The sequence below is a fragment of the Haliotis asinina genome, chromosome 5 (genome assembly GCF_037392515.1).
Source record: "Haliotis asinina isolate JCU_RB_2024 chromosome 5, JCU_Hal_asi_v2, whole genome shotgun sequence".
Classification (NCBI taxonomy): Eukaryota; Metazoa; Mollusca; class Gastropoda; order Lepetellida; family Haliotidae; genus Haliotis; species Haliotis asinina.
The window spans coordinates 1,554,923-1,567,746 of record NC_090284.1 but is presented as its reverse complement, the minus strand read 5'-3'; the positions used below and the strand labels follow the sequence as shown (position 1 = coordinate 1,567,746).

Below are 12,824 nucleotides of genomic sequence, written 5' to 3'. Positions count from 1 at the left end.
GCAATTGTTTATGTATTTGTATTGTATGTTGTGTTTTTTGAGACAAAGAGCAAATTTGTGTATGGAATATGTGTGGTTGAGTGGAGTATTTGTGTTTGAGGCGAATGCAAGGAGTATGTATTTTTTTTGTTGTGTTTGGGGTGGGGTGGGTTGGGCGCATTGTATTTTGTGGGTTTGAGTGTTTTCTGTGGGTGATGTGTGGTGTCATTTTGTTGTTTTAGCGGAGCTTGTAGGCTGGTTGAGGGGGCAGTGGGCTCTGGAGTTTGATTGGTTGGAATAATGGTTGGGGTGGGCTGGCTGCTTTTGGATGATAGGATGGTTGGTTGGGAGACAGGTTCAATGGTAATAAGTGAGTCAAGTTCAATCCCAAAATTTATGGGGATTGGGTCGGTTTGATAGGGGGATGTAAGTGGAGGAAAGTCTTTGTTTGGGGTGGAGAAGAGTGAAGTTGTTGGGTGGGGGGACTCCACGATGATGCATTGGGTGGTGGGGAGGGGGATTGGGGGCTGGGGCTGGATGGGCAAGGGGGTGGGACAACTGCAATGAGGGTGAGGATGAGATGAATGAGAGTTTGTGTGGCATAAAAAGGGGTGAAAAACATGGGAAATGGGAGTCCAGTATATACAAAAGAGAGTAAACAACTATATACAATGGCAAAAAGTTTGGCACTGAGGAGGTATTTACAAAAGTTCTAGCAACAGGAGAAGGGAAAATTTGTTTGAAGTTGTAGTTATCAAAACAGTGAGAATAAATAAAGAATGGGAATGATTTACTCTGGGATTGGGTTTGTGCCCAGAAAGGCGGGGGCTAGAGCTCGCCTGGTCACGACCTTAATCAGTTCAAATGTCTCTGTAGAGGAGGGGTTAAGAGGGCGGATGAAGGCGTAGGGTAGTGTCCGGCTGTGTCCGTTTGTCTTGCTCCAAAGAAATCCAAATAAGTAATTAACCTTTGCTGTTGAAATGCTAAAAAGGCCTACAAATCTCTTGACAAGCAACCACTCAGCACTTTGGACCACAACACAGTTCACTTGCTGCCCACATACAAACCAAAGTTAAAGTCTGGTACAATAGAAGAAAGGTCAATCCAAAGGTGGGATGATAACACAATACATCTATTACAAGGTTCTTTCGACTGCACTGATAGGGAATTTTCTCAAAAAATAGTTCTGACCTGAACACAATCAGTGATGTAATCACAAGCCACTTTCTGCTCAGACATGATTATTCAAACAAAGACAATACGCATCGGCCCAAACAACAAGCCATGGGTTAGCAAGGAAATGAAGATGTTACTTAACAAGAAAAAAAGTGCCAAAGATTTCAAACACAAGGTTGAAACAGACTTCCATGGAGGTAATAGCAGGAAGATGTGGCAAAGTATAAAAACAGTAATCGGCTCAGACAATAAGACAGACTCTCCAACTAGTGCTGATTATCCTACTTTCACTCAGGCTCTGAACTCCTTTTCGACTGGCGCTTCGACTGCCGTGACTTCAAGCATGCACTCCAACAGGAATTACATAAGCTCTCTACACCACAACATCCTATCATCAACATTACAACATAAGAGGTCAGCAAATGTTTTCAGAAGATCAACATCAGGAAAGCAAAAGGACCCAAAAAACATCAAAGGTATTTTGTTAAATGTGTATGCTCTACAACTATTCCCCGTGTTCAGTAAACTGTTCCAGCTCTCTCTTAATACCCATACCATACCAACTCTGTGGAAAACAGCCTCAGTAATACCAGTCCCCCAAAATGGCGGACCAAGTAAAGAAAACGACTACAGACCAGGTGCCCTAACATCTATAGTAATGAAGCGTATTCTGCCAGAAGTGTGAGATTCACTTGATCCACTGCAATTCGCCTACTGCATAGGACTTGGAGTGGAGGATGCTACGGCAACTTTATCATTCAGAAATATATGATCATCTGGATCATATGTGTGAGGATTTTATTTATTGACTTCAGCTGTGCATTGAACATGGTCCAATCCCATCTACTTGTGAGAACAAGAGTCATCAGAAGATGGCATATCCCCCCGGTCCCCTATATTGGAAAGGACAAATCATCTGAAGGTTAATTGATGTTTTTTTTTAGAAGTTTGAATCATTTCCATGGAAATCATCAAAAATCTAAATGCCATATATCTGTAAACAGCTAAAGGCACCACTTCAAGATCTGTTGAAAGAGTTGTGCTCTGGAAACGAAGCCCATCTGTCCTTTTTGAGACTAAGTCCAAAACGTTTCCATGGAACCCAAGAAAATAATAAATAAAAAACCCTGTAAATAGCAAAAGGCACCACTTTTTGAGTTCTGCTTTGGAAAAAAAACCCACCTCTCCATTTTGAGACTAAGTCTGAAATGTTTCCTTGGAACCCAAGAAAACAATAAATCACTAAGACCTGTAAAAAATAGAAATGCCCAACATCTGTAAATAGCAAAAGGCACAAACATAGGTTCAGATTATTATATCTATCAATTTTGGCCTAAAAATATTGAACGTTTCTTGCGTTACGCACTGGAAACACTGGTCTTGGCTGTGAGTCGTGTACTTGTAGGGGATCTACTGTGGTAGTGATTGTGGTAGTGGTTGTGACAGTAGCAGTAGCAGCAATGCTGAGTGTTGAAGTAGTAGGAGTGGTACAGTGATAGGAGGAATGGAAATGCTAGTGGAAAATAACATGGGCAGGTACTATTTGTTTTATGCACTGACTGACGTACATGGCCATACTGAAAGACAGACAGAGATAGTCTTCAACGACACCATTTGTAATGTCTGCAAGAGTGTGTAAAGCTGTAACTCACCATCTTCAGTCTCTGGGCTGGACTGTGACCTGTCTGACTCCACTGATGGCCGTCGCAGGTCACCATTGCTGTGATGTAATGTTCGTGTCTCACTGCGTATATTCTTCGTCTCATGTCGACCTGACAGGGGTCTTGGTGATGGGGACGAGTGTGTTCCTGAGGGTTTGTTGTGCCCATTAAGAGAATCCTTGGACGGATGTTTCCTCACTGAGTTATCTGTCCCTGAGTTACTAAGGTCAATGACCTTGCTGTAGTCAAAGGCTTGATTACCACAGCCCTTATCAATGTCTCCATCAAACACCAGCTCACCACCTACAAAAATCCGGGTGTGTCGAGCACCTATATTCAAATCCTGGAAAGAACAAACACACTCATTAATCACTGCTTTATTGTTGAATATACTTACAGTTTCATAAGTGTGAGACAAAATGGCTTGCAGGTTGTGAAGGGACTTATGTTTAGACTCTTGTTGTAGTTCCACAGTTTATTGGTGGAGAGACAAAAAGGCTTGCATGTTGTGTAGGGACTTATGTTTAGATTCTTGTTGTAGTTCCACAGTTTACTGGTGGAGAGACAAAAAGGCTTGCATGTTGTGTGGGGACTTATGTTTAGATTCTTGTTGTAGTTCCACAGTTTATTGGTGGAGAGACAGAAAGGCTTGCATGTTGTGTAGGGACTTATGTTTAGATTCTTGTTGTAGTTCCACAGTTTACTGGTGGAGAGACAAAAAGGCTTGCATGTTGTGTAGGGACTTATGTTTAGACTCTTGTTGTAGTTCCACAGTTTATTGGTGGAGAGACAAAAAGGCTTGCATGTTGTGTAGGGACTTATGTTTAGATTCTTGTTGTAGTTCCACAGTTTACTGGTGGAGAGACAAAAAGGCTTGCATGTTGTGTGGGGACTTATGTTTAGATTCTTGTTGTAGTTCCACAGTTTATTGGTGGAGAGACAGAAAGGCTTGCATGTTGTGTAGGGACTTATGTTTAGATTCTTGTTGTAGTTCCACAGTTACTGGTGGAGAGACAAAAAGGCTTGCATGTTGTGTAGGGACTTATGTTTAGATTCTTGTTGTAGTTCCACAGTTTACTGGTGGAGAGACAGAAAGGCTTGCATGTTGTGTGGGGACTTACATTTAGACTCTTGTTGTAGTTCCAGAGCTTGATGGCTGAGAGACAGAATGGCTTGTTTGGTGAGGGGTTGTGAAGAGTGATGACGAATTCCACGGACAGTCCGTCCTCATACTCACAGCTCCACATGTACCTCTCTTTTGTTGTCTGGGAAACAGAACACATAGAATCTACAAACAAATTCATACACATCAGGGTGAGTTAGCTTGTTTTTCGACTTGCTAAGGACAGTGAAAACACATGGTGTGAAACTGACGCTGGTGGGGTGTGAAACAATGGATGGTGACAATCAGAAGGGTACCATGGTATTAGGGTATCTGGTTGGTAAAGGGACGCAACTCTGCAGAGCTAACTGTGACACTGTAGATGACTTTGGTCCCCAAATATTTTCCATGAAACCAGAGCTTCCCTCACATCATGATGAAGTCATGTGGCGACAACATCAACAGAGTGATAGAATCTGAGATTTCAGACCAGGAAGTGAAAAACTGTTTTAAATTCCAAGAATTGTTGCAATACTGTTGATAAATCACTTCATAAGACTCCACCGCCATGTTGACGACATACTGTCTGGTTGTAAATGGTGAAGAGAATTACCTTTGGTTTCCCATTAAACAGCACATCTCGAGAGGTTCGGCAGCCAGTAGCCCCATGTACACTGACATCAGACACCCGCACCGGAATCAGCTGCTTGTCGGTGTTGAAGAACTGTATTTCAGTGAGTCCCACACGATCTGGGTGACCCCAGTTAGACAAGATCTCCATGTTCACCTCCAGGACTTCAAGATGGCCCCCCGAGGACTTCTGTATCAGAAAGCAAGTTCAGACTCAAAGCTAAAGTCATCTGTAGACAACAATGGATATCCTCTACCCAAAGTAAGTTTAGGTAATATACTGTCACTGACCTGTTTGTTTGGAGTATGTGACCGAGGGGTACTGAGCATGGTAGATTTACTGGGTGATGTGGGTGACTGCACAGATGAAGACCCCTCGTCCAATTTACCCAGTATTTTCATGAGTCGCCTCTGCTGTCTGTGGAGAGAAGTACACAATCCAGAGGATCCTCACACATGTGTACAACAACCTTATCACACTAAAAACATGGGCACCTCATCACTAAACACATGTGAACAACAACCTTATCACTACACATGTGTACAACAACCTTATCACACTAAAAACATGGGCACAACAACCTCATCACTAAACACATGTGAACAACAAACTTATCACTAAACACATAGGCACAACCATATTACTACACATATCTGTACAACAACATTATCACTAAACACTTGGGCACAACCTTGTCACTAAACACATGTGTACAACAATCATATCACTAAATTATGTGTAGAACACCTTATCACTAAACACATGGACACAACCATATTACTTTTCACATGGGCTAAACCTTATCACTAACCACATGTGTACAACCACCTTATCACTAAACACCTGTGCACAACAACCTTATCACTAAACACATGGACACACATGTGATAAGGTTGTTGTACGCATGTGTTTAGTGATACGGTTGTGCCCATGTGTTTAGAGTGATAAGGTTGTTGTGCACGAGTGTTTAGTGATATTGTTGTACACGTGTTTAGAGTGATAAGGTTGTTGTTTAGTGATAAGGTTGTTGTACACGTGTTTAGTGATAAGGTTATTGTGCCCATGTGTTTAGTGTGATAAGGTTGTTGTGCACGAGTGTTTAGTGATATGGTTGTACACATGCATGTAGAGTGATAATGTTGTTGTTTAGTGATAAGGTTGTTGTACACATGTGTTTAGTGATAAGGTTGTGCCCATATGAAAAGTGATGAGGTTGTGTCCATGTGTATAGTGATATGGTTGTGCCCATGTGTTTAGTGATATGGTGCACAACAACATTATCACTCTAACCCATTTTATCACTCTAACCCATTTCAACTCAACCACACAATCATCCTGCTTGATATGGCATGGTCACGCATCTTATATCACACTACCACATCTCATATCACCCTACCACATCTCATATCACCGTACCACATGTTATATCACCCTACCACATCTTGTATCACTCTACCACATCTTGTATCACCCTACCACATCTTCTATCACCTTACCACATCTTGTATCACCCTACCACATGTTCTACCACCCTATCACAACTCATATCACCCTACCACATGTTATATCACCCTACCACATCTTGTATCACCCTACCACATCTTGTATCACCCTACCACATCTTGTATCACCCTACCACATGTTCTACCACCCTATCACAACTCATATCACCCTACCACATCTTGTATCACCCTACCACATGTTATATCACCCTATCACAACTCATATCACCCTTCCACATGTTATATCACCCTATCACATCTTCTATCACCTTACCACATCTTGTATCACCCTACCACATGTTCTACCACCCTATCACAACTCATATCACCCTACCACATCTTCTATCACCTTACCACATCTTGTATCACCCTACCACATGTTCTACCACCCTATCACAACTCTTATCACCCTACCACATGTTATATCACCCTACCACATCTTCTATCACCTTACCACATCTTGTATCACCCTACCACATGTTCTACCACCCTATCACAACTCATATCACCCTACCACATGTTATATCACCCTACCACATCTTCTATCACTTTACCACATCTTGTATCACCCTACCACATGTTCTACCACCCTATCACAACTCATATCACCCTACCACATCTTCTATCACCTTACCACATCTTGTATCACCCTACCACATGTTCTACCACCCTATCACAACTCATATCACCCTACCACATGTTATATCACCCTACCACATCATTCTATCACCTTACCACATCTTGTATCACCCTACCACATGTTCTACCACCCTATCACAACTCATATCACCCTACCACATGTTATATCACCCTACCACATCTTCTATCACCTTACCACATCTTGTATCACCCTACCACATGTTCTACCACCCTATCACAACTCATTTCACCCTACCACATATTATATCACCCTACCACATCTTCTATCACCTTACCACATCTTGTATCACCCTACCACATGTTCTACCACCCTATCACAACTCATTTCACCCTACCACATCTTAAATTAGCCTACCACTTCTCACATCACCCTACCAAATCTCATATCACCCAATCACATTTAATATCACCCTACGATATCTCATATCACCCTACCACACGGTCTCCTTTACTCTCAATGCCAACTCATATAACCTATCAAGTCAACCTTTCACACACAAAGAATGCTGATCTGTTTGGGGAGTACACAACTGCATGTGAGTTGCTAGAAGATGAACATGACCATTTCATCCTTCTGGGTTCCCATTCACTGCTGGGTGAACAATGCATATCTCTCACAATTCCACAAGTCACTTGAAAGCTGACACATGTGTTACATTTGTGCTAGTGCTGGCATGACTGAACTCTTGGAACTCTAAGAGATGATGATGGTCACCAATCCGACGACTCTCTGTAACCTACTTTTCTCTGTGGTCGCACACCCATGAAGTTCAGGGTCAGAATTGATCTTCAGTTACCCAAGCTTGTTGTAAAAGGTGAAAAATGGGATCATGGGATCAGACTTGGCTGACATATGCCATTGTATCCCAGTTGCGTAGGTCGATGATGCTGCTGTTCATTATTGGTATCGTCTGGTCCAGATTCGATTATATACAGACCACTGCCATATTGCTGGAACACTGCCAAATGTGGGATAAAATTAAACTCACTGATGTCACATGACCAAGAGGTACATCAGCTGGTATATTTGATAGTGTTACTTGCTTGGGTGGCAGGACCATGAAGCACATCAGCTGGTACATTTGATAGTCTTGCTAACTTGGGTGGCAGGACCATGAAGCACATCAGCTGGTACATTTGATAGTCTTGCTTACTTGGGTGGCAGGACCATGCACCACATCAGCTGGTACATTTGATAGTGTTACTTACTTGAGTGGCAGGACCATGCACCACATCAGCTGGTACATTTGATAGTGTTGCTTACTTGAGTGGCAGGACCATGAAGCACATCAGCTGGTACATTTGATAGTCTTGCTTACTTGGGTGGCAGGACCATGCACCACATCAGCTGGTACATTTGACAGTGTTACTTACTTGAGTGGCAGGACCATGAAGCACATCAGCTGGTACATTTGATAGTGTTACTTACTTGGGTGGCAGGACCATGCACCACATCAGCTGGTACATTTGATAGTGTTGCTTACTTGAGTGGCAGGACCATGAAGCACATCAGCTGGTACATTTGATAGTCTTGCTTACTTGGGTGGCAGGACCATGCACCACATCAGCTGGTACATTTGACAGTGTTACTTACTTGAGTGGCAGGACCATGAAGCACATCAGCTGGTACATTTGATAGTGTTACTTACTTGGGTGGCAGGACCATGCACCACATCAGCTGGTACATTTGATAGTGTTGCTTACTTGAGTGGCAGGACCATGAAGCACATCAGCTGGTACATTTGATAGTGTTACTTACTTGGGTGGCAGGACCATGCACCACATCAGCTGGTACATTTGACAGTGTTACTTACTTGGGTGGCAGGACCATGAAGCACATCAGCTGGTACATTTGATAGTGTTACTTACTTGGGTGGCAGGACCATGCAGTATATCAGCTGGTACATTTGATAGTGTTGCTTACTTGGGTGGCAGGACCATGAAGCACATCAGCTGGTACATTTGATAGTGATAGTGTTGCTTACTTGGGTGGCAGGACCATGAAGCACATCAGCTGGTACATTTGATAGTCTTGCTTACTTGGGTGGCAGGACCATGCACCACATCAGCTGGTACATTTGATAGTGTTGCTTACTTGAGTGGCAGGACCATGAAGCACATCAGCTGGTACATTTGATAGTGTTACTTACTTGGGTGGCAGGACCATGCACCACATCAGCTGGTACATTTGATAGTGATAGTGTTGCTTACTTGGGAGGCAGGACCATGAAGCACATCAGCTGGTACATTTGATAGTGTTACTTACTTGGGTGGCAGGACCATGCACCACATCAGCTGGTACATTTGATAGTGATAGTGTTGCTTACTTGGGTGGCAGGACCATGCACCACATCAGCTGGTACATTTGATAGTGATAGTGTTGCTTACTTGGGTGGCAGGACCATGAAGCACATCAGCCGGTACATTTGATAGTGTTGCTTACTTGGGTGGCAGGACCATGCACCACATCAGCTGGTACATTTGATAGTGATAGTGTTGCTTACTTGGGTGGCAGGACCATGAAGCACATCAGCTGGTACATTTGATAGTGTTACTTACTTCGGTGGCAGGACCATGCACCACATCAGCTGGTACATTTGATAGTGACAGTGTTGCTTACTTGGGTGGCAGGACCATGAAGCACATCAGCTGGTACATTTGATAGTCTTGCTTACTTGGGTGGCAGGACCATGCACCACATCAGCTGGTACATTTGATAGTGTTGCTTACTTGAGTGGCAGGACCATGAAGCACATCAGCTGGTACATTTGATAGTGATAGTGTTGCTTACTTGGGTGGCAGGACCATGAAGCACATCAGCTGGTACATTTGATAGTCTTGCTTACTTGGGTGGCAGGACCATGAAGCACATCAGCTGGTACATTTGATAGTGTTACTTACTTGGGTGGCAGGACCATGCACCACATCAGCTGGTACATTTGATAGTGATAGTGTTGCTTACTTGGGTGGCAGGACCATGCACCACATCAGCTGGTACATTTGATAGTGATAGTGTTGCTTACTTGGGTGGCAGGACCATGAAGCACATCAGCCGGTACATTTGATAGTGTTGCTTACTTGGGTGGCAGGACCATGCACCACATCAGCTGGTACATTTGATAGTGTTACTTACTTGGGTGGCAGGACCATGCACCACATCAGCTGGTACATTTGATAGTGATAGTGTTGCTTACTTGGGTGGCAGGACCATGAAGCACATCAGCTGGTACATTTGATAGTGTTACTTACTTGGGTGGCAGGACCATGAAGCACATCAGCTGGTACATTTGATAGTGTTGCTTACTTGGGTGGCAGGACCATGCACCACATCAGCTGGTACATTTGATAGTGATAGTGTTGCTTACTTGGGTGGCAGGACCATGCACCACATCAGCTGGTACATTTGATAGTGTTACTTACTTGGGTGGCAGGACCATGAAGCACATCAGCTGGTACATTTGACAGTGTTACTTACTTGGGTGGCAGGACCATGCACCACATCAGCTGGTACATTTGATAGTCTTGCTTACTTGGGTGGCAGGACCATGCACCACATCAGCTGGTACATTTGATAGTCTTGCTTACTTGGGTGGCAGGACCATGCACCACATCAGCTGGTACATTTGATAGTGATAGTGTTGCTTACTTGGGTGGCAGGACCATGCACCACATCAGCTGGTACATTTGATAGTGTTACTTACTTGGGTGGCAGGACCATGAAGCACATCAGCTGGTACATTTGACAGTGTTACTTACTTGGGTGGCAGGACCATGCACCACATCAGCTGGTACATTTGATAGTCTTGCTTACTTGGGTGGCAGGACCATGCACCACATCAGCTGGTACATTTGATAGTCTTGCTTACTTGGGTGGCAGGACCATGAAGCACATCAGCTGGTACATTTGATAGTGATAGTGTTGCTTACTTGGGTGGCAGGACCATGAAGCACATCAGCTGGTACATTTGATAGTCTTGCTTACTTGGGTGGCAGGACCATGAAGCACATCAGCTGGTACATTTGATAGTGTTCCTTACTTGGGTGGCAGGACCATGAAGCATTTCAGCTGGTACTTTGATAGTGATAGTGTTGCTTACTTGGGTGGCAGGACCATGAAGCACATCAGCTGGTACACTTGATAGTGATAGTGTTGCTTACTTGGGTGGCAGGACCATGAAGCACATCAGCTGGTACACTTGATAGCGTTACTTAGTTGGGTGGCAGGACCATGCAGCATATCAGCTGGTACATTTGATAGTTTAACTTACTTGGGTGGCAGGACCATGAAGCATTTCAGCTGGTACATTTGATAGTGATAGTGTTGCTTACTTGGGTGGCAGGACCATGCACCACATCAGCTGGTACATTTGATAGTGTTGCTTACTTGAGTGGCAGGACCATGCACCACATCAGCTGGTACATTTGATAGTGATAGTGTTGCTTACTTGGGTGGCAGGACCATGAAGCACATCAGCTGGTACATTTGATAGTGTTGCTTACTTGGGTGGCAGGACCATGAAGCACATCAGCTGGTACATTTGATAGTGTTCCTTACTTGGGTGGGCAGGACCATGAAGCATTTCAGCTGGTACATTTGATAGTGATAGTGTTGCTTACTTGGGTGGCAGGACCATGAAGCACATCAGCTGGTACACTTGATAGCGTTACTTAGTTGGGTGGCAGGACCATGCAGCATATCAGCCGGTACATTTGATAGTTTAACTTACTTGGGTGGCAGGACCATGAAGCATTTCAGCTGGTACATTTGATAGTGATAGTGTTGCTTACTTGGGTGGCAGGACCATGCACCACATCAGCTGGTACATTTGATAGTGTTGCTTACTTGGGTGGCAGGACCATGAAGCACATCAGCTGGTACACTTGATAGTGATAGTGTTGCTTACTTGGGTGGCAGGACCATGAAGCACATCAGCTGGTACATTTGATAGTGTTGCTTACTTGGGTGGCAGGACCATGAAGCACATCAGCTGGTACATTTGATAGTGATAGTGTTGCTTACTTGGGTGGCAGGACCATGCACCACATCAGCTGGTACATTTGATAGTCTTGCTTACTTGGGTGGCAGGACCATGCACCACATCAGCTGGTACATTTGATAGTCTTGCTTACTTGGGTGGCAGGACCATGAAGCACATCAGCTGGTACATTTGATAGTGATAGTGTTGCTTACTTGGGTGGCAGGACCATGAAGCACATCAGCTGGTACATTTGATAGTCTTGCTTACTTGGGTGGCAGGACCATGAAGCACATCAGCTGGTACATTTGATAGTGTTCCTTACTTGGGTGGCAGGACCATGAAGCATTTCAGCTGGTACTTTGATAGTGATAGTGTTGCTTACTTGGGTGGCAGGACCATGAAGCACATCAGCTGGTACACTTGATAGTGATAGTGTTGCTTACTTGGGTGGCAGGACCATGAAGCACATCAGCTGGTACACTTGATAGCGTTACTTAGTTGGGTGGCAGGACCATGCAGCATATCAGCCGGTACATTTGATAGTTTAACTTACTTGGGTGGCAGGACCATGAAGCATTTCAGCTGGTACATTTGATAGTGATAGTGTTGCTTACTTGGGTGGCAGGACCATGCACCACATCAGCTGGTACATTTGATAGTGTTGCTTACTTGAGTGGCAGGACCATGCACCACATCAGCTGGTACATTTGATAGTGATAGTGTTGCTTACTTGGGTGGCAGGACCATGAAGCACATCAGCTGGTACATTTGATAGTGTTGCTTACTTGGGTGGCAGGACCATGAAGCACATCAGCTGGTACATTTGATAGTGTTCCTTACTTGGGTGGGCAGGACCATGAAGCATTTCAGCTGGTACATTTGATAGTGATAGTGTTACTTACTTGGGTGGCAGGACCATGAAGCACATCAGCTGGTACATTTGACAGTGTTACTTACTTGGGTGGCAGGACCATGCACCACATCAGCTGGTACATTTGATAGTCTTGCTTACTTGGGTGGCAGGACCATGCACCACATCAGCTGGTACATTTGATAGTCTTGCTTACTTGGGTGGCAGGACCATGAAGCACATCAGCTGGTACATTTGATAGTGATAGTGTTGCTTACTTGGGT

At 44.1% G+C, this 12,824-nt stretch overlaps 1 protein-coding gene across 3 annotated transcripts in view; it reads right to left on the bottom strand.

Annotated features, from left to right (window-relative positions):
• The window catches only part of LOC137284441 (katanin-interacting protein-like), a 75,286-nt gene that overhangs the window by 40,937 nt on the left and 21,525 nt on the right, over nt 1–12,824 (bottom strand). For all 3 annotated transcript variants that reach the window (XM_067816241.1, XM_067816239.1, XM_067816240.1), the window contains 4 exons: nt 4,840–4,966; nt 4,532–4,738; nt 3,938–4,081; nt 2,808–3,159 (listed from right to left, as the gene is read on the bottom strand). In XM_067816241.1, coding sequence (XP_067672342.1) covers nt 2,808–3,159; nt 3,938–4,081; nt 4,532–4,738; nt 4,840–4,966 — 830 coding nt within the window. The remainder of the gene's footprint in view (nt 1–2,807; nt 3,160–3,937; nt 4,082–4,531; nt 4,739–4,839; nt 4,967–12,824) is intronic.